Source organism: Pelophylax lessonae (assembly GCF_965119305.1).
Source record: "Pelophylax lessonae genome assembly, chromosome: 2".
Lineage (NCBI taxonomy): Eukaryota > Metazoa > Chordata > Amphibia > Anura > Ranidae > Pelophylax > Pelophylax lessonae.
In genome coordinates, this window is record NC_138769.1 from 309,782,828 (window position 1) to 309,810,634 (window position 27,807).

Here is a 27,807-nt window from a genome sequence, read left to right on the forward strand (position 1 = left end):
GTTTTCTCTTTGCTCTGCTCTCATGGAGGCTGGAGTTGATCAGCAATGCGCTACTAGAACGTTAGGAACAGTCGCTCAGATAAAACCCATTTTATACCCTATACAAACCAAAAACATGGCCGCCAAAATACTGTGCGGCGACATAATTTAAAAGGAGGCTGTATGTCAAGTCCCCTTGTCTCTATGGTAGAAGTCCTGTGATGTCATCAATCTGAACACCCAATAGGAATGGGGCACCGGTGATCACATGTTGCTCTCCCTTCCTGGATTTCTTCTTTTCGACCTTCGGTGGCATCATGGAGGAGTACACACGGGAGCCATGGTAAGGGAGGCCCGAGCTTTCTCGGCCGGTATGCGGCTTCCTGGGCGCTGCTCACTGGGGTTTAGGAGGGCAGAGGCCGGGCCTGTTCTGCTGGTCACATGATCACCTACCTGGGATCATTCTGTGCCCTTCACAGGTTCCTCCTTCAGGGACATATCTGAAGGAGTCTCTTACTGGGGGGGATGAATAAAACACGCTGATATTCCTGGAGCCTTCCACCTGGTAAAGTGCAAAAATCTGCCAGCAGAGGATTCTTCTGCCACAAAACTTATATAGGCCCTTTTCACACCTGTGCGACTTGGGACTGCAAAGTCACATGACAGGTCGTACCCAATGATTTCCAATAAGTACCGTTCATATCTGTGCAACTTCAAGTCGCAGCACCGACTTTGATGCGGCTTGAGGTCGAATACACAGGCGTTGCTTCAAGTCGTGCCACTTTTAGGTCAAACAAGTGCCAAAGGGGCCTTACTATGGCTACGTTCACGTCTTGCGTGTTCCCAGAATGTGCAGAAAAGAGTGTCAACAATTGTTCATTGCACCCCAAACATGGCTGGGAAACCCTCATTTTTATTCATGACAAAATGCAGGAAAAACGCACTGTAAGAAAAAAAAAAAAGCGCAGCAAAGTACTCCATGAGCTACTCTACTGTACGTATTCAAATGAATGGGTCGTCCTATGCTGTCACACGAAAAACGCGTGCTGGCGCAATGCGCAGTTGTGAGTGGAGCCTCAATTTGTACCCTGAGAGCTCACTTATTAACCTGACCGCCCGCCGCATATATACTGCGGCAGATTGGCTCGGCTGCGCAATTCTCCGTGGGAGCGATCCTAGGGGCGTGTGCCCCCATTTGCCAGCGGGGAAGCTGATTCACGGGACCGGCAGCTGCAATTGCCGCCCAACACCCGTGATTGCTCCCCGTGGAGAGAGAACAGCGGTCTGCTGTTGTAAACACATCAGACTGTTCTCTCTGGAATCAGTACAGAGCGCTATTTAGAAACACAGGTCTCTGTGTTGATTCCACAAGCCCCCCCCCTCACAGTTAGAAAACACCCCCTAGGCATACATTTAAGCCTTTGATTGACCCTGGTGTTAACCCCTTCCCTGCCAGTGTCAGTACAGTAACAGTGCATATTTTTAGCACTGATTACTGTATTCACTTTTTTTTTTTTGATCATGCGCTATAAACAAAAAAAGAGTGACAAATTTTTCAAAAATAACAATATTTTTCAAATTTTTTTTATATGAAATTCCCCACAAAAAAATGTAAAAATCAAAATTTTTAACATTTTAGGCCAATTTGTTTTATGCTACATATGTTTGGTAAAAAAAATCGCAATAAGCGTATTTTGATTGGTTTGCGCAAAAAGTTATTGCGTTTACTAACTAAGGGAAAGATTTTTGTCATTTTTATTGTTTTTTTTTTTTTTTAACAAGTAATGGCGGCGATCTGCGATTTTTGCGGGACTGCAACATTGCGGCGGACAGATTGGACCCTTGACTGACATTTTTGACACCTTTGGGGTTACCAGTGACATTACTACAGTAATCAGTGCTATACATATGCACTGTTACTGTAATAATGACACTGGCAGGGAAGGGGTTAACTTTATTGGAGAAGGAGGGGTTAAATGTGTCCCTAGGGGCGTGCTTCTTACTGTTATGGGATGTGGCTGTTTGTGTAACTACAGAGATATACGATCCTACATAGCAGGACCGTATGATCTCTGCAGTTACACAAGGGAGAATGACAGGCGGCTTTGTTTACATTAGCCGCTTGCCTTTCTCTCTCTGTACCGGACGATCGCGAGTGACCGGCGGACATCGGGTCCGCCGGTCACACGCGCGGGGATCACAGTAGGCGAGCGGGGGCGGGAGCGCGCCTCCGGCGGCGTGCGCTCGTCCCCTATTGGCTCGCAGGCGAGTGACCTACCCATACAGTATATGTACTTGCGGCGGTCGGCAAGCGGTTAAGACCAACTCAGTGTTGGCATACAGGGGGAGGGGCACGTTGTGTGTTCATTACTTTGTTTAAATGCGTTTTACATTTACTTCATTAGTAACTAGGACGCAGGCTGCCAGTATCCTAGCAAGCCGGTTATGCTGAATTGACAGTGGGCGGAGCCTGATGGGAAACTCAGAGAGACTAGTTTCTCATCAGGTCCACCTTGCTTGTGATTGATGGCAGTGGGTGGACTCCATAGCTGCTATTTAGTCCCATAGGGGCTTTTGAATCCACCCACTGCCATCCGCTGTCAGTCACAGGCAAGGTGGACCTGATGGGGAACTAGTCTTAGTTACCATATCTAGTAAAAACTTAAACTTTGCGCACCGATGCATAGAATGTAGCTGGGTGCTGAGATAATGTAACTCCTGCATGAATGCCTACAGGGGTCAAGAACCCTACTACATTGTCACAGGGGGCTGGTTTGGGGTTGAGGGGGACCCATTTCTACTCTAAATACGTGTGTAACATGATGCAAAGGGTGGCGTTAGACTAAATTTGAAATGAAAAGGAACTTTGAAAACACTTTGATTTTCCGTGCAGTTATTTCTAAATAATAATACTAAAAACCCACGCTTGGATAATGAATAAAAAACAAAAAGCAGCTGCTGTTCACCCAATGGGAAGATAGACTAAATAGAATAAATAACGGCGCTTGCTAAAAAACACATAAATAATTTTAAAAGGGAATAAAGTGCTAGAAATACTAATATATTAGGCACTAAGTGCATAGAATCCACTTTTGAATAAAGGTGCAAATAAATATATATGATATAAAGAAATGTGCAAAAAATGCAGAAAGTGCTCAAAAAATCATAAATTGTAAAATAATTTATATATTGTTAAAAGTCCATAAAATGTCCAAAAAAGACATGCAAAGGTGCTCAAACTGTGCTTGTATTCCTTAATTTCTTTATGCTGAAAAGTGCTCATCAGTGGAAAGGTGCCACACTCCCCTCTTGCATCCCTACTCACCAGAAATAAAGACCCTCTCTGTAGCTTTAAGGGTGAGTATAGAATCCTGCGTGTATGATCAAGGTACCATCCAGAAAGAACGCTTACTTCAGGTAACAAATGGTATTTCCTTAACGGGCTCAGCCCAAAGCCCAAATTAAAATAAAGGAATCCTAGTAAAGTACTGTTTAAAATCCCGTTTAATATCGAAAGTAGCAAATATACTCACAAAAACAAAGATAAAAATGAGCAGTAAGTGTCCATTCACACTACTGTAGTCCGACTTGTCAGGCGACTTGGTCAGCCTGACAAGTCACGCACTGTCGCCGTCCATTGACTGGTACAGGAGCCGTTTTAATAGGAGCAACACAAGTCGCTCCGACTTAGAAAAAGGGTCCTGTACTACTTTGGGGCGACCTGGAGAGACTTGCATAGACATTCATTTTATGAAGTCCGTGCAAGTCGCGCCAAAGTCGCCCTGCACGCGACTTCACAGGTCGCCCCCTAAGTCGGAGCGACGTAGTGTGAACTGAGCCTAAGTCAGTTACAAAGGACTTCCTGGAACTCCGTCTCGTGTGCGTTCCACAAGGAGACAGGAAGTGACGTAGATGGGTATGGTACGCCGGAAGTTACGTCCATCGCTGTAGTTTCAGTATCTTTGCACAGAGAGGATGGTAACGATCTGTGGCTGGTGAGTTGTCACCAGTAGTCTGACACGTCTTTAATGCCCCGTACACACGTTCCGATAATCGTACGATAAAACTTGCTTTCAACCTGATCGTGCGATAATCTGATCGTTAGTACACAGCTTTCCACAGCCGATCAGGACAGTTGGTCCAACAAAATCCGAAGGGACAAACACGAAAACTTCTGTTGTTCGATAGCCCCGTGAAAGACAATCGTTTAATCAGTACAGTATGCGTCCGCTAAAAATCGATCGACAAAGACCGCGCATGATCAGAAACACTAAAATAGCATGGAAAAAGCCTGGCTGCCATTGTTTTTGTTTTGCACCATCTGATACGTAGCTAAGCAACCAAGAAGCTTTTCCAGAATCATACGAGAAAAATAATACGGTATGTACGCATTGTTGAATTCGATGTTCGTATCATGCAACAAACAAAATGCGAACGATGAGACGTCCGATTATCTGAATGTGTGTACTGGGCATTAGGCTGGTTCTGAGGGGATAAGTATTTCACTGCTGAAAAACTATTGCATGGTTATGATTTGCCAGCGGAGACTTCCGTGTATGATATGTATGGGAAGGAGACTGATTAGGTGGCCCTTGGATTTCAGAAAAAATTACAGTTTTAGTACCAGTCTTTAGGAAAATGTTAACTGCCACAGTTTGGTCTCTGTGCACCACCAGTAAATGGGCATTTTATTTGCTAGTTTGAAATTTTAAATCAGAAAGCTGGGGTTTCCCAGAATTAGGGCTCATTTACAGTTCCCTGTTTTGGTCCGTAAATAAAAACGAGATAATTGTGCTTCAGGCTTCGATTTGTAGTCTACGTTCTACAACTACACTAACGTTTCCATGTGTACAGCATAAGTGCACCCTGTGCTGCCACTGTTTACATCGCCTTGAATTCAATAGGTAGCAGCGGGGTGCAAAATGACATTGAATAACTTTTCTAATTGACTGAAGGCTGAGTCATTCTGTGCCTGAACTACCATTACTGATTACACAGTATCAATGTTTTATTCTCAACCTGAATGAGTCATTGATGTGGCTTGGGTGAAATCCCCAGTACTACAGTGTCCTCTTTACATCTTGGTTGCTGCTTTATGCTTGGATATTGTGTCATTGATTTTTTTTTTTCCCTGCATTTTACAGTCCGTGGAGAATCGTCGATGACTGTGGCGGAGCCTTCACCATGGGTATCATTGGAGGAGGCATTTTCCAGTCTGTCAAAGGATTCAGAAATGCTCCTCAAGTAAGTGATCTTTTCCAAATGTAGGCCAAAATGTTTATTCCTAGTTTAATGGTTGGAGTACAGTTAATTCATTGTTGTTTCTCCACTGTTTATGCTTTGATTGTCCTTTTTTTCTTTTGTACTTTTAGGGCGTTAAACATCGTATGAAGGGCAGCTTAAATTCTATAAGAACTCGTGCACCACAACTAGGAGGTGAGACTTTGAGACCCCTAAGGAAAATCATTACTATGTGAAATGTGTTTAAATTTTTTGTACCTGTTTATACAATGTGCCTATTGGTCAGTAAACTATTTTAGCTAACCTTGTTGGTTTTGACCAGTAGTAATAAAGTCAATGGAGAGAGAGTAGGGAGGCTTCGATGAGGCATTGCAGTATATCGAAAGGAAGTATGACGCATCAAGTAAAATCACAAGTTCTGATCTGTTTACTTGCTACTGGTAAGTGGTTCAGAACGTATTGAAACCATTGCTTTAGCATGATAGCCAAATATAACTAGCATTTTTTTTTTTTTGCAATTATATTAGGGCTGCAACTAACGATTAATTTGTCTGTCGACTAATCTATCGATTATTTTTACGATTAGTCGACTAATCTAACGATTATTTAAATTTTTAGTTTTTTTGCTTAATCTAGTGTTTTTTCTTTGATTAGTTAAATAATCCTTTGAATAACTTTACAAAAAATGATACGTACAACTTCTAATATAATATTTCAACTTTTATTAAAGTTTTTTCAAAAAATACTTCAATGTGGTTGAAGTTTCAGTGGCAAAAATAAAATGTAAACAACACTTTAACATCAGGCAGGAATAATGCCATTAATTCAAAACCAAAAGCATTCAAAATGCCATATAAATTATAAAGCACTGCAGTGCTCAACAACACTTGTGCAACTGTGCAAAAATACAAGAGAAACATAAAGTGCCAAACACTTTAGGGCATCAGGCATGAAAAATGCCATATCTGCCTAACACTTTAACTTCTTTAAACTACAAGTCAGCTCTCTGCCTTCAGGTAATCTTTTGCTGTATTGGCCATTATTTTTGGCCATTACTTTTGCACAGTGTTGAGCAGTGCTTTTGTTGGACTAGTTGGCTCCTTTAAAACTTGGTTACTTTTTAGGTATGTTTTCCATATACAGTGTTATTGTTGACCAGTATTTTTTTTGGTGTGTTACTTGTAAATGTAAAACATACCTAAAAACTAACAGTTTTAAAGGAGCCAAGTCCAACAAAAAGCAAGCACCGCTCAACACTGTGCAAATTATAATGGCCAATACTGAGGAATGATTACCTGAAGGCAGCCAACAGCCATCTTGTAGTTTAAAGAAGTCCAACAATACAACCCAAGAGAGTGCAATAGGTACAGGTTGGGGGCCTGTACCTATAATATAGCATTGCAATGGAGGAAGGTTAGCATATCGACATGCTCTGCAGTTAGGCTTGCTCTTTTTTTAGTCACAATGTTGCCAGCAACTGAGAAAAGCCTTTCAGATGGGGTTGATGTTGCAGGCACACACAAGTAACTCTTTGCCGGCATGGCCAAGATGGGAAACCTCCCTTCATTTTCCTTCCACCATTTCAGTGGATTGTCTTCCTTTGGAATGGCCTGCTCACTAAAGTACATGTGTATCTCATTCCTCACAACTTCACTGTGAATTTCTGGATCTTGGATGTGACCAGTGTCATCCTCACCATTACTGTGGTGTTCATCTGAATCTGAACCGAGCAAAGAGTCCAACATAGACACTTGCCTCCTTTTCTGAAAGTTTCATGTCTGGACTCATTGCACTGGCTGACTGAACCTGTTCCTCACATTGACGTTGATGTGTTTGCTCTTCCTCATATCTTCTTTTCTCTTCAAGAGCAAGAGCTTGGACCTTGAGGTGAACTTTTAAACTATCCTCTGCTGCCAGGAATTTTAGCTTGCGGAATCTGGGGTCCAGGGCTGCTGCAATAAGACATATATTGTCTCCTCCGTCATCTCTGAATTTAGTTTCCCTCTCCCATCTTGTGGTCATCTCCTGTGCAGCAACATTTTGGAAAGCCTTGACTGCCGCTGTCTTGCAAATTGTGCTCTGTATGGATTTCTGGAGGCCTTTTACCAAAGGAGGTAGAGCGGAACCAGTCACATAGGACTCTCCACTCAAGAAAACAGTAGCACACTCAAAAGGCTTCAAGACTTGTTCCACTTCCTCAAGTAAGCTCCACTGATCATGTTTTAAATCCAGGAAGCGCTTCCCTCGTGGTGTGACATCAGGATCGGAAAGTGTGGCAGTCACAGGCCACCTCTGTTCAAGCAGGCGACTGATCATGTGTAAAGTACTGTTCCATCTTACAGATACATCATTTATTAGTGCATGATCAGGGGTACCCATTTGTTGTTGCTTTGCTTTAAGCTTTGTAGTGGCCAGCTCACTTTTTTTAAAATGTTCCACAAGGCACTTCGCAGCCCTCAGTGTCTTGCTGATCTGGGGATCCCTCAGGGCATGGTTGACAACTAACTGCAATGTATGACCAGCACACCTGAGAGAAGAGATGCCAGGATGCTTTTCTTCCAAAATACGCAGAGCAGCGACAACATTTGAAGCATTATCATGAACAACTGCAATTACATTGGCCATGGATATCTCAAACTTCTCAGCTGCTTTTTCAACCCAGTTAGCAATGTTTTCAGCTGTGTGGCGATCTTCAAGTGGCATAGTGGTCAGATTGTAGGATGTAAGCTTCCAGTCTTCATTAATGAAGTGGCATGTGCCTCTGTGGCAATACTGGTCCATGCGTCTGTGGTGAGAGCTAGTTTGGATTTGACATCTTTGATTGACGCTTTCAATCTTTCAAAATTCTCCTCATTTCCTCTCCATCAGCTTCGTGAAATGGGACCTGGAGGGAAGTGTGTATCCTGGGTAAAATGTGCTGATCATCTCACGAAATCCTTGACCGTCTACAATAGAAAGAGGTCTCATATCTTTTACAATCATGTGGAGTATGCTATTGGTAAGTGTAATGGCCACTTGGGGTGTGCAAGCAGTGACATCCTTTTTATGAAAGTAGAAATCTTGTACACAGCTTTGCCTCTTCCTGAGGAAAAACAACAATAATAATAATTAATAACATTACCAATTTACACATCTATGAATGCTCAGCCTCAACGCTAACAATATTAACTGTATTTTTTCTAGTAGAATTTTGAGATATCCATGGCCAATGTTGTAATTAATAATGCTGCAGGCAGAGTGCAGTGACAGTCAAAATAGCTCTCAGGTGTACTGGTGGTCATGGTCAGATCATTGCACTTGTTGTCAATCATGACCTGAGGGATCCACAAGACAGACACTGAGGGCTGCTAATGCAAAATGCCTTGTAGTCCATTTAAGAAAAGTGAGCTGGCCCGGCCTAAGCAATCATCAGCTAGCAATGCATTAATTAATATTGTTGAAATTAGTAGTACTAGTACTTACAAAGATGGCTCGTCCTTTGTGGTCAGTGCGCCAGGATGCTTTCTTCTGAGGTGCTCCTGCATAGCAGTTGTGCTGCCGTGGTATGCCATTTCGCTTTTGCAAAGGGAACAGAGGACCATTTTATTTGGCCTCTGCTGAAAGTATTCCCATACCCTTGATGACCGTGATCGGGCTCTCGCTGTCTTTTGTACTGGTGGTGTGCTGCTGGAACTGGTGCTGGAAGCCTTTTGTACTCTGCTGCTGTACGTGGAACCGCTGCTGCTGCTGGCTTTTTCTCCCCCAGGATCAGATTACCGCTGCTGTTCCGCTATTTTAATGCAACTCGCACGAGATGCGTGTGACGTCACGTCACGTGCTGACGCGTCGACGCTTTTTACGCACGTCGACGATTTTTTGTAGTCGACTACGTCAACGCGTCGTGGCAGCCCTAAATTTATATATGTGAGCATTATCTAATACAACAGGTAAGACTGTTTGCAAGAGGCTATTGCAAGTTTTGTTTTAGGTCCTGGAACCCGGAGACTTTGTAGAGCTTTGGGTAGGAAAAAGCATTCGTTCCTAGGTTCACATCTTACCTGGTGTCCATACCTAATTAGTCCTATCTGTTCGCAAGCCTTTATGGATGTAAGCTGATTGATGTTTAGGCTCTCTCGCCTTTTCTCTGCTGTGGGAGCCTGCTGACTTATGAAAAGCTGACTGCTGAAAGAACTAAGAAGCTTCATGTGCTGCCTATTTGTGCAGGGGAACCTGTTAAGCCCCGTACACACGCACAGATTGTTGGCCGTAAATTGTCAGCCAATGTCCGATCGGCCAATTGTCCGCTTGTTAGTATGATGCTTCCGACAACCGACTGCGACTTTTTCGGCCGAACAAAATCTGGTGTGCAGGCTATAAAATTTTTGTTGGCCGTCACCAGAACGGCCGATTGTTCGTCAGTCAGTACAGATTTCGGCCGACAAAAGCCAGATGAGCAAGACTGGGCATGCTCAGAGAATAAAAAACACACGGAAAGTAAACCATCACATGACATCACTTCTGAAGTTGGTTGTTGGCCGACAAAATTCGTGTGCAGTCTTGAGCACTTTTCAACCAACAAAACAGCACCGGACAAAAGACGGCCGAACGGTCGGCCGACAATCGGTACGTGTGTACGGGGCTTTAGGGGACTTTCCTTTTGGTCAGGATCTGACCTGAGCTTAGTCAGTGGTTCAGATGAGATGTTTACTATGGGTTTTTTTTTTTTTTTGGACTCGTATTTAGTCCTCTTGCACTGAAACAGTTTGCTGCTGTGCTGAATAAAGCGCACAGGACAAACTTGCTTAGACTTTACCTGGATGTCTCGGTCTCCTGCATGGTTTACAATACCACCTGAGCCCGCCCCCCTTACAATACATAAATATACAGGGCAAATAAAATATGTATTGCCCTCCTAATATCTGGGATAATTTCACAGCCTGAAACTTTTTGGAGTTCTCTATCCATGGTTTTGACAACATAGCATTATGAAAAGAGAGGTCTGCATTGTCAACCATCATGTTTTCCCTTGGAATAGATTGCTAAGGGAGTAAATTCAGTACACTTCTGCTGTTCAGCTACAGCATAATGCACATAACATTCCTATAGTACCTTAGGCAATGCTATGTCCTTGTTCCCTCGTGGCAGCCATATTGCATCACCCAAAGCAAGCAGTGCTTATGCTGGACTTTTTCCAAAGTGATAACTAAAAGGCCTTGGAGAGACTGACTGGCAAGCTGGAAGAACCACACACACACACACACACACACACACACACGGTAAATTGCTTGGATAAACTTCTTTCCACACAGCACAGTCCTTATTTGTTCCCCATAACTGTTTTGATAGTGCCATCTTCACTGATGATTTGCCATGTCCAATGATGATGAGCACGTTTTGTGCTGTTCTCTGAAGGGAGTAGTACACACCGTTGTAGGAAATCTTTAGTGTCTTGGCAATTTCTTGCACTGAATAGCCTTCATTTCTAGGAACTAGAATAGACTGTTGAGTTTCAGAAGAAAGTTCTCTTTTTCTGGCCATTTTGAGAGTATAATCAAACCCACAAACACTGATGCTCCTGATACTCAATTAGCTCAAAGGAAGGCCAGTTTTTTAGTTTTTCTAATCAACGCAACAGTTTTCAGCTGTGCTAACATAATTGTACAAGGGTTTTGTAATCATCAATTAGCCTTTTAACATGATTAGCTAACATAGTTACATAGTAGGTGAGGTTGAATAAAGACAACAGTCCATCCAGTTCAACCTGTGTAGGTGTGTGTGGCTGTAATCATCTCACATACCCCTGAATGTTCTGATCCTTGAGATGCAAGTCTAAGAGTCTTTTGAAAGCCACCATACTACTCGCAGAAACCACCTCTTGTGGTAGAGAATTCCACAATCTTGTAGCCCTAACAGTAAAGAACCCCCCACGTTGCCTGAGGTTAAAACGCTTCTCCTCTAATCGCATTGTATGCCCTCGAGTCCTCATGCAATCCCTTCGAATGAACAGCTTTTTTTCTAAGCTGGGATCCCCATTAAGATATTTATAAATTGCTATCATGTCCCCCCTCAGACGTCTCTTCTCCAGGGAGAATAAATCGAGCGATTGTAGACGCTCTTCATAGTCAAGGTCCTCCAACCCCCTAATTAGTTTAGTTGCCCTTCTCTGGACTCTCTCCAGCTCCAACACATCCCTCCTGAGGACTGGCGACCAGAACTGGACAGAATACTCCAGATGCGGTCGGACCAGAGTTTTATAAAGTGGAAGGATTATAGTCTTATCTCTGGAATACATCCCTTTCTTTATGCATTCTAATATTCTGCTGGCTTTGGCAGCTGCCGCTTGACATTGCATGCTGTTGCCTAATCTATCATCAACCAAGACTCCCAGATCCTTCTCCATTTTTGATTCCCCCAAGGGTTCCCCTCCTAACGTGTATTGTGTTTTTATGTTTTTAGTCCCCAAGTGCAAAACCTTACACTTCTCCACGTTAAACCTCATTTGCCATGTCGTTGCCCACTCTGTAATTTTGTCCAGGTCATTCTGTAGGATATCTGCTTCATGCTGTGCAGTTATTGCCCTGGCCAATTTTGTGTCATCTGCAAAAACTGATAACGCACTACTGATCCCGTCCTCAATGCTGTTTATGAATAAATTGAACAAGGTTGGTCCCAGGACTGAGCCCTGGGGCACCCCGCTTACAACCTCAGACCAGTCTGAGTATTCGCTGTTTATTACCACCCTTTGGACACGCCCTTTAAGCCAATTCCGTATCCAAGAGCAAACTCTGCTGTCGATACCTGCAGACCTTATTTTATAAATTAAGCGCTTGTGGGGAACTGTATCAAACGCCTTAGCGAAATCCAAGTACACCACATCCACTGGTCTCCCCCTATCTAGCTCACAGCTTACCTCCTCGTAGAATGCTAAGAGATTGGTTTGACAAGAACGCCCATTTGTAAACCCGTGCTGATTACTGCTGATGATGTTGTTGTCTTTAGCAAACTCTACGATATAGTCCCTTATCATCCCCTCCAGAAGTTTACATACTATTGATGTCAAACTGACAGGCCTATAATTTCCCGGGATATGCCTCTGGCCCTTTTTGAATATTGGAATTACGTTAGCTTTCTTCCAATCCCCTGGTACATCTCCTGTCCTAATACTGTCAGCAAAGATCAGGAACAGTGGTCTGGATATAACCTTACTGAGTTCCTTGAGTACTCTCGGATGTACGCCATCCGGGCCTGGTGATTTGTTTGTGTTAAGTTTATCCAGCCTTTCCCTGATTTCACCCTCTGTTAGCCATAGTGGCAAGTCCTGTGTATTACTACGAACCATACAGTCATGGTCAGTGAACCCCTCCTTTTCCTGTGTAAAGACTGACGAGAAAAAAGCATTCAGCACGGTTGCTTTTTCAGTGTCCTCTGTAACCATCCCCCCATCATCGCTAATTATGTGTGCAATATGCTCTGCCCTAGTTTTTTTGCTGTTGATATATTTAAAGAATTTCTTTGGGTTTTTTTTACTATCCTCCGCTATTTGTCTCTCAAAGTTGATTTTAGCCATTTTGATTTCGTGTTTACTTTTCTTATTTGCCTCCTTGTATTGCTCGAAAGCCAATACTGTGCCCTCTGATTTATATTTCTTGAAGGCCAATTTTTTTCCCCTAATAAGTTTTTTAACGCTACGGTTTAGCCAGCCAGGTTTGGCTTTGTCCCTTCTAAATTTATTTCCCATAGGAATGCACTGCAAGATGCCTTTGCCTAATATGTTCCTAAAGCATTCCCATTTTTCCTCTGTGGTCAGGGATCCCAAGGTTTGGTCCCAGAACACATAACATAATGTACCGTTAGAACACAGGAGTGATGTTGCTTTTGTGGCCTTTGTTCACCTATGTAGACATTCCATTAAAAATCAGCCATTTCCAGCTATAATAGTCATTTGCCACATTAACAATGTCTAGACTGTATTTCTGATTTAATATTATCTTCATTGAAGAAAAAAACAGTGCTTTTTTTATTCAAAAATAAGGCCATTTCTAAGTGACCCCAAACTTTTGAACAGGTGTGTGTGTGTGTGTGTGTGTGTGTGTGTGTGTGTGTGTGTGTGTATATATATATATATATATATATATATATATATATATATATATATATATATATATATATAATATATGTGTGTGTGTGTATATAAGGTGCGACCTGCACCCATTTTATTTTGTATTGACCCAAATGGCACCACAAATTATCAGCTTTGGTATGGGGAGCATTTGAGTTCTGATACTAGCTTAAATGCTTGGTATCAGCACTGATACCGGTATTGGTGCATCCCTAAGGAATTCATGTGCTTCTTATATTTAAACTATATTTTGCTTATCCTGGAGATCAGCACCACAACAGTTTGGCCTACCCTGTCAGTATTGCTGTCCTGCTTGTATATGTGGAGAAAAATGTAAAGACCTATAAATTAAACAAAAAACGCAGAGATACTGTCATTTTTATGGTGGTGTGTACATTCTGTACACGTTTTGGAACTTTTGCTTACTGTATATATTTGTGAGTGCTATTATTATGGATTCACATGTGTTATAGGTTTACTGATCATTTTATGAATATGACCGTTTTCTTAATTTGTTAATTTCTACTTCTCACTATTTTTTAACAGGTAGTTTTGCAGTGTGGGGAGGACTCTTCTCCATGATAGACTGCAGTCTAGTAAAGGTTAGAGGAAAGGAGGATCCTTGGAATTCTATCACCAGTGGAGCTATGACTGGGGCGATTCTGGCTGCTAGAAGTGAGTATGGGAGCAACACAGGTAACAAAAGGCCTCTGCATACACTTGTGCTCATAAATTGACATACCATGGCAGAATTTATGATTTCTTGGCCATTTGTCCGAGACTATGAATGATAACACAAAACATTTCTTTCACTCATGCTTAGTGTTTGACTGAAGCCATTTATTATCAATCAACTGTGTTTACTCTTTTTAAATCATAATGACAACAGAAACCACCTAATTGACCCTGATCAAAAGTTTACATACCCTGGTGATTTTGGCCTGATGACATAACATGCACACAAGTTGATACAAAGGGGTTTGAATGGCTATTAAAGTTAACCATCCTCATCTCTGATCTGTTTGCTTGTAATTAGTGTGGGTGTATAAAAAGTCATTGAGTATCTGGATTCCTGACAGACTCTTTCATCCAGTGCTGCACTGACGTTTCTGGATTCCGAGTCTTGGGGAAAGCAAAAGAATTGTCAAAGGATCTGCGGGAAAAAGTAGTTGAACTGTATAATACAGGAAAGGGATATTTAAAAGATTTCCAAGGAATTGAAAATGCCAATCAGCAGTGTTCAAACTCTAATCAAGAAGTGGAAAAAGAGGGTTTTTGTTGAAACCAAACCATGGTCAGGTAGACCAACTAAAATTTCAGCCACAACTGCCAGGAAAATTGTTCGGGATGCAAAAAAAAACCCCCACAAATAACTTCAGGTGAAATACAGGACTCTGAAAACATGTGGAGTGGCTGTTTCAACATGCACAATGAGGAGGCACTTGAAGAAAGATGGGCTGCATGGTCGAGTCACCAGAAGAAAGCTATTACTACGCAAATGCCACAAAGTATCCCGCTTACAATACGCCAAACAGCCCAGAGACAAGTCTCTAACCTTCTGGCACAAAGTCATTTGGAGGGATGAGACCAAAATTTTTTGGCCACAACCATAAATGCTACATTTGGAGAGGAGTCAACAAAGCCTATGATGAAAGGTACACCATTCCTACTGTGAAACATAGAGGTGGCTCGCTGATGTTTTGGGGATGTGTGAGCTACAGAGGCACAGGAAACTTGTTCAGAATTGATAGCAAGATAAATGCATACTGGAGAAGGGGGTGTGGCCACGCAAGGCATGTGAGCAGACGCTCTGCACGGAGCTCCCTACTCCGGGCACCAATCCGCTCGTTCCTGGCACCGATCGATTCCTCTCGGGAGTCGCAGGATACCTTCCAGCCCTTAATAGCTGCCATGATGACCCGGAAAGGCCGGGAAGACGGCGCGGCCTCTGATATCCAAAATGGCGCTGCGGCCGGCACGCCGAGAGGGACACAGCGCGGGGCTGACAAGATGAAAGACCAGAGCGGTAAGGCTAGCAAGTCCTCCCGCTAGGAAGCCCCTAAAGACATGCTCTACTACGCCCAGAAACTAACCTATGCTCAGGTCACCAGTGCTCAGGATGGCTTGGACAGAGGGTCTGACTCTGTCTCCTATGGACACTGACCTAGTTGCAGAACCTGAACCTTCCACTTCAGCATTTGCTAATCCGTCTTAGCCCTTAGAGGATGTGCAGGAGGGGGACCCCCAGCCCACCCTGCGACAGATCCTTGCAGCGGTGCACGGCATCGGTGAACAACGTACAGGAGAGGCTTGGGAGCTTGACTGAGGAGGTATCCCTGCTCCGCCATGACCTGCAGAAGATGCGGGAGCGCACTACTGCGGTGGAGGGGCGCATTAGCGACGTGGAGGACAAGTTGCCAACGCTCATAGGGGACACCCAAGCTAACTCGGCCTTGACGCGGGCACTGCAGGATGAAGCTGATGATATTGAAAACCGCCTCAGGCGGAATAACATTCGCATAGTGGGACTCCCTGAGAAGGTGGAAGGTAGGGACCCTACTGAATTTGTGGAGCAGGGGCTGATTGACACGTTTGGGAGGGATGTGTTTTCCCCTATGTTCGCCGTGGAGAGAGCCCACCACACACCTACGCGGGTTGTCCCGGGCAATGCTCCTAGACCGGTCTTGGCCGGCCTATTGCACTACAGGGACCGTGAGAAAGTGCTGCGGCTGGCCAGGGAAAAGGCTGTGATTAAGTTCAATGGAGTGAGAGTGTCTATATAACCGGACTTCTCAGCTGAGGTACAAAAGAAGAGGGCCAAATTCCATGAAGTGAAGCAGCGTTTACAGAAGGTACAACTACCCTATGCTATGCTGTACCCTGCTCGTCTGAGAGTTACTGCTCGGGGCTAAACCTATTTTTTCAATACGGAGAGGCGGCGGAGTGGTTGGATGTTAACGAGCCCTCTCTGCGTTTCCGGCCCCGCGAGGAGCTGGATCCTTGATGCAACTTATTACCGTGGAGGCCTGCGCCTTTTTTCTTTTATTTTGTCTGCTGGTTACTGGACTTATGGTGCCTTTATACTTTTCCGGAGCCGTTTCTAGGATCTGAACTGTGACTGGTAAGCTCCGACTGAATATCAATGCCTTTTTTCCATGATGCCTGGCGACGCCTTTGGTGTTGCTTCAAGTTACCCACATGTGTACTAACGGGACTGTGGACTGTTACCTTGCCCCGTTGGCAAGCTTGTTTCTTTTTTCTTTTACTATGGATGCACCCTTTTTCTATGATTGCACGGCTTTCCCTTATGATGTCTGTGATACCTTGGCCCCGAAGGGCATTGCTTCTCGAGGCATGCAACAATACCCCTTCACTGATGGAGAAACTTTTACTTTATGGCTAGTGTCCCTGTGGTGTCGTGGAATGTCAGGGGGCTTGGCGACCCCTTGAAGAGGGCCATGATGAGCACCGTATTACGTAAATACTTCCAGGCTATCGTGGGACTGCAGGAAACTCATCTCACGGCTGACACGGAGTGCTGTGTGAAATATGCTTGGGCCCAACGTATTTATCATTCTACCCATACCTCGTACTCTAGGGGGGGTGTGTGTTTTGATACACAGATCCCTAGACTACCGAGAGCTATCTGCCCTGTGTGACCCGGAGGGTAGATTTGAGTTTTTGCACTGTATGATGTACTCTCGCACCTATGTGTTTGCCGTGGTGTATGTGCCTCCCCCCTTTTCACTGGATGTGTTGAGGGAGTTGGTGCGTTTTCACTTTGGACAAACCCTCTGCATTACTGTTTGTTATGGGGGACTTCAACGGGGTGTTGGACCCCTCCAGGGACAGACACCCTCCTCCCAGGGCTGGTCTGGGTGCTCGTGGTACCCCCTTGGCCAGATTTTTGGAGGAAATGTCCTGGGTGGATGTCTGGAGGCTGCGCCACCCCGTTGCAACCCAATTTTCATGTTATTCGGGGTCGAATGGGACCCTGTCACGTATAGATCTCTGTGTTGGTACAGCAAGGTCCTGCGAGGTGGTGGATAAGGTACTTTATGCGTCTAGGGGAGTCTCGGATCACTCGCCTCTAATCTGTTGGATTGGGATGAGACCTGACTCCTCCCTGCCTAGGGTTCCCTGGCGCCTAAACGCCTATTGGTTGAAGCTTCTCCCCCCTGACTGTGACGTTGGTAGGGCCATAAAAAACATTTTTTTCTTGACAATGACCTGTACCCTGACGCTTTTGGTACAATGGGATGCGTTTAAATGTTATCTGCGGGGGTGTTTATTGACGCTTTGAATAGGATTAAGTCATCTTCGCGGGAGATGGAGGTGGTTTTGACTAGACATGTGCGGGAAAAGGAGTCGTATGTGGAACAGCCCACGGATGCCTCTAGGGCGGCGTGGCTATCTGCCCAGGATGCCTTAACAATTTTTATTTCCTCTAAAGCAGAAAAGAAAAGGTTTTTTTCTAAGGGTACTTTTTATGAGGAGGGGGAGCAGACTGGCCGTCTCCTGGCGAAAATTGTAAATGTGCGCCCGGCGGCGTCTATTATAGGGGCTCTCCGCGGGCCTACTGGAGGCTTGATCAACTCCCCTGAGCTGGTTCGATTCTATTCTGATTTATACTCTACTAAAGTCCAATACTCTGCTACTGACCTTACTGATTACTTGCAGGAGATAGACCTCCCAGCTTTATCCGCGAGGTATAGATTGCAATTGGAGGCTCCCATCATGGTGGAGGAGCTTCAGGAGGCGGCCAGCTCTTTCCCTACATTCAAGGCGCCCGGAGATGACGGCCTTCCTATGGAGGTCTTCCAGACCTACTCGGAGGCGCTCATGCCCAGGCTGCTCAGGGTCCTGAACGAGGCTCTCAGTCGTGGGGAGCTGCCCCCTTCTATTTCGGGGGCTGGTGTTATCCTACTGTTGAAGCCTGACAAGCCCCCTTTGGACCTTGGCTCGTATAGGCCGATTTCCTTATTACAGTCTGATATTAAGATTTTGGCTAAAGTTCTTGCCAGATGCCTCAATAAGGTGGTAGCCACCATAGTGCATAGTGATCAGGCAGGGTTCATGCCCAACAAATCCACGGCAGTTAACCTTAGACGACTATTTGTTAACATGCAGACCACAGCTGACAATATGGGCTCTTCTGTCTCTGGATGCTAACAAAGCTTTTGACAGTGTGGAATGGGAGTATCCGTGGGCGGTCCTAGAGAAGTTTGGATTTGGCCCCTCGTTCATTGCTTGGGTGCGCCTCCTTTACCGTGCCCCGCAGGCAGTCATCCGGGAGGGTGGCAGGCAGTCTTTACCATTTCGTTTGGGTAGGGGGACCAGACAGGGGTGCCCACTGTCCCCCTTGGCGATTGAGCCTCTGGCGGCTCGTATTAGGACTGATGACTCTGTGATGGGCTTCCGCTATGGGACTGTGCATGAGAAGATACTGCTGTACGCTGATGATATGATGCTGCTGCTGGGTGACACTGGTCCATCCCTACGGCGGGTGATGCACATTATCACCTCTTTTGGTGTATTCTCTGGACTTACAATTAACTGGACTAAATCGGCTTTGTTACCACTGGACCAGGGCCTAGATCCCCAGTTGGCCACTTTCTGTCCCGTTCCAGTGGTGGACCAGTTTAAGTACCTGGGCATTGTTATCTCAGCGGATATCATGGTGTACTACAGACTAAATATTTTCCAGCTCCTGACGAGGTTTCGGGACAAGATAACTGTGTGGTCCAAACTCTGGCTTTCGGTGGCGGGAGGGCCAATTTGGTGAAGATGATTCTTATGCCCCAACTCTTGTATCTTCTTCATAATTCCCCCGGTGGTTGTCCCCTTTAAGATTTTTATGCTGGTTAACTCCCTTTTCCGCTCTGTTGTGGAGGATGGGTACGGCCAGAATTAAACTAGAACAGTTACAGCGCCCTAAGGATCAGGGTGGGTTGGCGTTCCCTATCCCATGATTTACTATATGGCTGCTTAGCTGCAACACCTGCTGGGGCCATGGCGGTGGGGGATGGCGGACGGAGGGACTTCACACTCGCAGTGCTCTTGCAGGTGGTGGGTGCGGAGGAACCTCCCGGGGGCCCTGGAGTCACAGATGTTGGCAAAATCGATTGATGCATAAGGTGTGGGCGAAGGCGAAGCAGCTTCAGGAGGTGACTGGATACACGGAGTTCAGCCCGATTTGGCGAAATTTGACGTACCCGGTGCTGGCGAACCTGCTCTGCGAAGCGCTGTGGCGCAGGGGTGGGGTTACCCCCCTGCGCCAGGTGTTCGATCGCGGTAGGCTGCTGACGTTTGTGCAGCTGCAGGCCAAGTTTGCTTTGCCCCGGACTATGCAGTTCTCCTATCTTCAGTTACAGCATGCCATAGGGGCCCAGCCTTCCCTACAATCCCCGGAACTGTCTCCCTACACAACCTTACTGACGACCAGTGGGAGGAGGACCTGGAATCTGTGCGACATTGCTCATCGAACGTGACGCAACGACTTTCACAGCTTTACCTGCTCCTCCGGGTGCACCGTACGCGATTGCACAGATTGGGTCTGCGACCGGACCCGATGTGTACTCGTTGCCACAGGGACTCTGGTGACCTCATCCACCTACTGTAAGCTCCACAGGTATTGGGCGGCGGTGGTGCGGACTTTCAGTGCCTGTGGACCTGAAGTCCTGCCTGCTAGGTATGGTGGAGGAGTTCACAGATGTTGTCAATGTCAGATGGGCAGTCACTAGGTCCCTATTTCAAGCCCGGAAGGTTATTTTGCAGCACTGGATTGCCCCGTCTCCGCCTACGGTGGAGATGTGGATTAAGGCCATGGGCAATACTTTGCGAGCGCTTGACAGACAGAGGGGTTCCGCATAGATACGATAAGATTTGGGGTGGCTGGCTGGCGGTCCCTGGCCTGGCTCCTCAGGACCTGGTCATGGATCTACAATAACTGTGCTTTGGAGGTGTTTCAGGGAGGGGGTGGGGCTTGATTGTTGGTTACTGTGATGTATTATCTGTCTCCCTGTTGGGGAGCTGTTCCTGGCAAGGGGGATCCATCTGGTAATTGTGATTATTTTAGATATATGTGCTTGTGCTTTTCTTTGGGAATGCCGTGAATTGTGTGCAATCTGTAATGTTTGTTTTCTTGAATAAACTTGGTTTCTGATTTAAAAAAAAAAAAAAAAAATTACTGGAGAAAAATTTTCATTCATCAGCCTGGAAGCTGTGCATTGGATGTACTTGGACATTCCAACATGACAATGATCCTAAACCCAAGTCGACCTGTTATTGGCTACAGCAGAATAAAGTGAAGTTCTGGAGTGGCCATCTCAGTCTCCTGACCTCAATATCATTGAGCCACTCTGGGGACATCTAAAAAGGTGAGGTTCATGCAAGACAGCCCAAGAATTTACAGGAACTGGAGGCTTTTTGCCAGGAAGAATGGGCAGCTTTACCATCTGAGAAGATAAAGAGCCTCATCCACAAATACCATAAAAGACTTCAAGCTGTCATTGATGTTAAAGGGGGCAATACACAGAAACTACCCAATCTAAAGTTTACATACCCCAGTTCTTAATACTGTTATTATGATTTAAAAAGAGTAAACACAGTTGATTGATAATAAATGGCTTCAGCCAAACACTACCCATGAGTGAAAGAAAAGTTTGTGTTATCATTCATATTCTCTGAAAAATGGCCAAGAAATCATAAATTCTGCCAGGGTATGTAAACCTATGAGCACAACTGTGTTTTCGGCTTCTGGTTACACTGTGATGTGTGGCAAGTTCCCTCTGTGTTCTGTATTTCTTGTGCTATATGCTGATTTGACTTATGTATTTTTGTCTTAGATGGTCCTGTAGCCATGGTGGGATCTGCAGCAATGGGTGGCATTCTTCTTGCTCTCATAGAAGGAGCAGGTATCCTGCTGACGCGATTTGCCTCATCACAGTTTGCAAATGGTAACATCATCCTTTTACATTTAGAACTCTAGGTTAAGGCCTCATGCACACTGGACATTTTTCTGTCTAGACGCATTTTCTCGTGGCAACAGTGTTTTTGCAGAAAAAATGCTTGAATCCTTTAAATGTGTGTAACGCGTTTGGGTGCGTCAAGCGCTTGGCCGTTAATTAATTTAAATGGCCAAAATATTTTTTCTTGTCATTTTAAGTAAATTAATGCTCTAGCGCTAACCAAATCTTGCACTTAGACACATTTACAGGCGTCAAGTGGTTTCTCTGCCCTTCTGGATGCACGGTCAGTGTGTTTTTTTTTTTTCTCTAAAAACACCCATGTGCACATTGGCATACAGGCTAATAAGCAGGGGGGTTTAGAGGCAGGGAAAAAAATGCCAGACTCCATTAGGAAGAGCAGAAGAAAACATCCAGTATGCATGAGGCCTAAAACAATATTGATTGTTGGTTTATATCGCATTCACACCTTGGCCCTGTTTTTGCCTATCGCTTTGAAGAAAAAAAAAAATCACATTCCCACTGTTCTCAGCTACATAAAAGCTAGAGGAAGGAGATGCAGCATCACATTGAGCTTCTAAGTGAATGGCTGTGCAGAGGGGAGCGTGTCAGGACAAGTCTGATCATTAGAATAGAGTACACGGAGTTTCCAGCATAGCTAGAGAACAAACCACGGTGTGCTCTCCTGCTTAGTGTGGTCAGTTTTTTTCTATAGGAAAGCAAGAGGACTAGCAGGAACACCAGGGATTTCATACAAAGAACAGGATACTTTCTCATACAAATACATTGTACAGCAGGCACATATCAGGAATATGAAGTGTTAGGATAACAAACGCTTTTAGGCTGAGCGGCTGCATATATGCCGCCCTGTTAAAACAACTTACTGTGCTGAGAGCACGCTCCGAGTAGGTAGCCGGGGGCAATCGGAACGCTCCTGATGTATAATAGCAAGCGGGAGCTTTCCGATCATATGACCGCTGTGACAGCCTATCACAGCTGTCTCATGATCAGAAACCCTGCCAACCTCCTGGCATCTGGCACCCCTTAAAGGGCTGGGAGGCCCTGGCACCAATATCTCTTATGGTGCTGTACAAAGTAATCAATATAATTAGGGAGGGTTGTACACAATGACAAGTACATAGAGTTGTACAGGAAAAACTGGCAGTAACATGATACAATGGTAGAGGGAGCCAGCTGGTACAAGGAATATGATGTGGAAAAAGGAAGAGGCAAGGGCATCTGCTTAAGTTTGATGTTTTGTTTGCTTATTTGTCTATAACAGTTTGGAGAATAACTAGAGGTTTGTGTCTTCCTTCTTCTATACAATCTTCATACTGACATGGTCGATGTCAGCATTATTGAATCACATTGGCATTTGAATAGAACAGTGGTGTGGAGGTTTTGGGCCCAGGGCAAAAACTCTTGAAAATTTAAGATGGACATTTTAAAGATTAGCTTTATTAAAGCGGAGTTCCACCCAAAAGTGGAACTTCTGCTTTAAATAGTCCCGACCCCCTGACATGCCACATTTGTCATGTCTTTTTTTTTTTTTTTTTTTTTTGGGGGGGGAGTGGGTACCTAGTTATGACAGGTACCCGCTCCCACTTCCGCTCAGAGCCCTGAGTGGAAGTTCTCCTCTCTCCCTCCCTGCAATCTTCTGGGACACGTCAGAGGTCCCAGAAGCTTGCCATCCAATCACGACGCATAGCGCAACTCGCACCCGGCTGTGAAGCCGCAAACTGTCAGCCGGGTGCCCACATCAGTGATGCCGGCGCCGCAGAACAGAGAGGGAGAAGACGGGGCATCGCTGGACCGTGGGACAGGTGAGTGTGCGGTTAGGCTGGAACTCCGCTTTAAAATCTTATAAATTTGTAACAGAAAAAATTAGTTTCATGTCTGTAATTCTAGATCTACATAGGAAATCTGTATTTGACAATTACTTATGCAGGCTCTGCTTCCTGCCTTATAGTGCAGAAATAGTTGCATTGTCAGAAGGAGCAAGGAACACCGGTCGGTTTCATTATTATTCCATTCCAAACATTGGAACAGCAATTAGCAGAGAGCAATTGTTCCTAAATTTCTACATTTAATACAATACCAAATAGAAAAAGTAAACACTGCTCTACTCCCCGTACTGCTTGAAGCATGTCATGAGTTCTGAATGATCGCAGAAGTGTTTCATACGGATGACAGAGCAAAACTGCATTACTCCTTTGACACAAGCTTGTAGCCCATTATTCTGTTTTTCAGTCTGTGAAAAAAGCAATATATCACCACCTTATTTTTGTTTGAAATGGTCTATAGCAGTTGAATGGTAAATGATTATCTTTTAACCTCCCTACACAAACTGAAGGCTAAACTGGTGTGCTATGTTTATTTCTAGGTCCACCTATACCCGATGATGCCTCTCAGCTGAGTCCAGCTTCTCCATTTGGTAGTTACCAGCAGTATCAGTGAATAACAGTCAATTGTCGTGAACTATTACCACCTTGGATCTGTCACCTGGAACTCGTCTACATTCAGCTTCTGAGTTGGGCTGTGGATATAACATACATGGACCATAAAGGATCCCTGAGCAAAAATGTTTACTTCATATTAGGGTTATAGTTTGGTGAAGCCATAGAAGGCTAAAAATTCAAAAACACGGACTTAAGTTCAGCTTACCAATTAAGAATTTCTAGGGAGTGTCATAATACTTATATGTACCTTGAAGGCCCTTCAAAGTGCGGTCCAATATCTGACCCAACTTGACATTTATATTTCTTTAAAACAATCATCTTCAGCAGAATTTAGGCGTACATACAACATTTTATACTCTCCAAAAGTATTCTGGGAATTTTAAATAATGCCCAGAGTGTTGGACATGCCCCCCTTATTTCTGTACACCTTTGTTGGGTATTGTTTATATATTTTGTATCCAATGGATATTGTGATGTACACAATACAGTGCATGTTTTCAACTTCATAAGGTTACTTGATGTTGTAGCACTAAACTACGATGATGGTGCCATGATTCCTTAGTATGGTTATTCCAGCTTGCTCTGGTGTTGAATTGATCATATTACCCTGCCTAAGGCTACATTCTAAAATTTACATTTTATTTATGGGGGTTCATGTTACACTTCCCCATGAAAAGTGCAGTTTGCTGGAAACTGCATTAAATGTTTTTTTTTTCAAGCACCAGACCAAAAAGTTGAGGTATGACTGCAGCTCCAATAGAACACACTATCTCAAAGTTTTCAGGACCATAATTTACATTACCTCTGCGGTGCAATATTTTTTTACAATAACCTCAGTTGTCACTGGTTCTACTCTTTATTTTATTTGAGATGTAAATTATTAGCAACAGCATGACCTATATTTAAATAAATAATACAAAAAAAGTAAAGATTTGACGTTCACTAATTACAAAACATTTTGGCTACAGTTTCTAAAGCAATAGTCCACACATTTAGTAAACTATTGGAAAATGTTTGGCAATGCGTCAGTTAATTTTATACCTTTTCAAATAACCAATTTTCTTTGTGAGGTGTGGATTGTCAATAGCCTAGTGAAGATGTTGTTTTCTGGAGCTCATTTTCTACTATAATTCCAAACTTATTTCACACCCACAATGGGAGAGCTGTAAGAAAAAAAAAAAAAAAACATGGCACTGAAGATTCTTATGAGTTAAAGGGGGATGGGAGCCTGTTTTCACGGGTCTGGGGACCAAACAGCCTCCCACTGCTTAAGTGCAGGGACAGGGGTTGTTGTAGTGTGCTTCAAACAATCCTCACCTTGCAACCTGAACTTCAGTAGCTGGCCAAGCTATAGGTCCTGTGATCGTACATGGTTGGCCTGGAGGAATAGACACAGGAGAAACAATATGAACCCCAGCGGCATTTCAAAGGCTGCAGGTCATCTTCTGCTGTCCATACAGGGAATATTCAATATCTTCCTGGGCCTCCCCTTATCACATGCCTGATGAAGGTGCCCTCTGAAATGTTGCAGTCTTCTTCTGTGATGTGATCATCCTTCGATAAAGATTTAGACATAGTTGATGATCCATGGTGTGCTGGCAAATATGTACATTTGATCTGTGATGTCTCCAGTACCAGCTGGTTGTTGCTGCAGTACCGTTACTGCTAAAGCCTTATCCAGGAAACTGTGCGATGGGAATATTGATAGTACTGTTCTTTTTGGGCGGCTGACCAAAGCTGGCATCCTAACAGCTGTTTTATGCTTCTAGCACCCTGCCACCTACAAATGTATGGGGCTGTCCCCCTGATGGCAGCCCTGTGTAGAGGATGTTTGCTTCAGTTAAGACCTCATCACATGACTGACGAAAGGGCTCCTGCGCAGTTCAGAAACATGGCACTGTCTCTTCTGTAATGTGACCATTCTTCAATAAAGATTCAGATGTATTTGACGATCTATGGTGTGCTAGCAAATATGTACAATTTTTCACAGTCAGAGAAGACACCGATTCCTCCCCCTACCTTTTCCCCCAGTACCTGATTAGGCACTCCTCCTCAGAACATCCCCAAGGCAGCGCCTGCTAGCCTTGCATTTTGTTTGGGCAGGGGTTGTGGCCAGTGTTTTCTTTCTGGAGCATGTTTCGAGAGAGTGACAGAGGGAGGTGTGTACTAATCTTTCAGAACTTAGTCAACATTACATTGTACTACAGGCATATATATATATATATATATATACCCTTACATCAGGAGAGAGTCTTCTCTGTGATAAAGGAATGTTTTCTTGTACTGTGTGCTTTACTCTCATTCTATACCCCATCTCTCCATTTCCCATTCTGTGGGCCCTCAGCACATGTTAGATCCACTCCTTACCTATGCTGCCAACATGACAAGTGTTAAATTTGGATCCCTCAATGGGACATGTTTGAACATTCTTCAAAAGGAATCCAAGATGCTTTGTGACATTCAGTGAGTACATTTCAGATTGCATCATGGAATGCACTTCAAGCCCACTGAATAACCCCTAGTGGGCAAACTAGTAATACCCCACCTCCTAAATTTAAAGGACGGGGATGCTTAGACACTGCTTCCTCCCAATTTCAGATACACAAGAATTGAAAAAGAGGACAGATTTTTTTTTTTTTTTTTTTTTTTTTAAATGCACATTTTTTACCTGTTTACTTTAGCCCTTTACTCAGAAAGGTAGTAAGTACCCTTGTTTGCCCATTAGACAAGCCAAGCTGGCCTTGGATCCTTCAACTGGCACTCCTTATATTTTTCCTAACACAACTTCTAGTGGAACTAAACCTCCTATCTTTTTTTTTTTTTTCAACTTGCCAACCGCCGTCAGTACGTCGCTCGCCCAAGAGCCTCTAGTAATGTCACTGGTACCCCCAAAAATGTCAGTCAAGGGTCAAATCTGTCCGCCGCAATGTTGCAGTCCCGCAAAAATCGCAGATCGCCGCCATTACTAGTTAAAAAATAAAAAAGAAATCTTTCATGTAGTTCGTAAACGCAAGTAAACCAATCAAAATACCTCTTATTGCAATTTATTTTCACCAAAAATATGTAGCAGAAAACAAATTGCCCTAAAATGTTAAATTTTGATTTTTACATTTTTTTGGGGGAATTTCATATAAAAAAAATGTGAAAAATATTATTTTTTCAAAATGGTCGCACAAAATAGCACAAAAAGTAAAAATCGCACAGGTGATCAAATACCACCAAAAGAAAGCTCTGTTTGTGGGGAAAAAAAAAGGACGTCAATTTAATTTGGGTACAGCGTTGCACGACCAGGCAATTGTCCGTTAAAGTCACGCAGTGCCTGGTAAAATAGGCCCTGGTCTTTGAGCAGCCAAATCCTCCGGGGCTTAAATGGTTATGTAAGCTGTCATTTTAGCCTCTGATCTGCAACTGCCATGGTGCTGCACATGTGATCAGGTAGGACACCAGCCATTTGATGGTTTGACAGTTTGGTTGAAAGCACAAGAAAATGTCAGAAGCACAGAGGTTAAGAAATGATAAGCTCAGAGTCCTGTCTACAAATGCTCGCAGTTTAGGTAAAAAAATCAATGAACTTGGGTCAATAATGGAATCTGAGAATGTAGATTTAGTGGCTGTTACGGAGACATGGTTTAATGAAAGAAATGACTGGGACATAACCATACCAGGGTACTCTTTATACAGAAGAGACAGAGTAGGCAAGAAAGGAGGAGGAGTGGCCCTGTATGTGAAAGATAGCATTAAATCTAACCTAATACAAGTTGGTGAGGCCAACATAGAGTCAGTTTGGGTTACGTTGCAGTTTGCTAATCATGCAGTAACTCGTGTAGGTGTGATATATAGGCCACCTGGTCAAGTTAAAGAACTAGATGATCTACTAGTTGAAGAAATAGCTAAAATGACAATGAAAGGAGAAGTTATCATTATGGGAGATTTCAATCTTCCAGATATAAACTGGAAAACCAAAATAGCAAGTTCTACCAGGAGTACAGATATTCTAAATTCCCTACTGGGGTTGTCTCTGCAACAAGTGGTTGAGGAGCCAACCCGGAGGGAGGCCATTTTG

The 27,807-nt window shown here is 44.0% G+C and overlaps 1 protein-coding gene across 1 annotated transcript; it reads left to right on the plus strand.

Annotated features, from left to right (window-relative positions):
• Nucleotides 1-239: 239 nt before the first annotated feature.
• TIMM17A (translocase of inner mitochondrial membrane 17A) lies at nucleotides 240-23,750 on the plus strand. Its single transcript, XM_082246152.1, has 6 exons — nucleotides 240-322; nucleotides 5,124-5,223; nucleotides 5,352-5,415; nucleotides 13,865-13,993; nucleotides 21,166-21,276; nucleotides 23,669-23,750. The coding sequence occupies exons 1-6, from the start codon at nucleotides 297-299 to the stop codon at nucleotides 23,740-23,742; spliced, it is 504 nt and encodes a 167-aa protein (XP_082102278.1). The 5' UTR covers nucleotides 240-296; the 3' UTR covers nucleotides 23,743-23,750.
• Nucleotides 23,751-27,807: the final 4,057 nt, after the last annotated feature.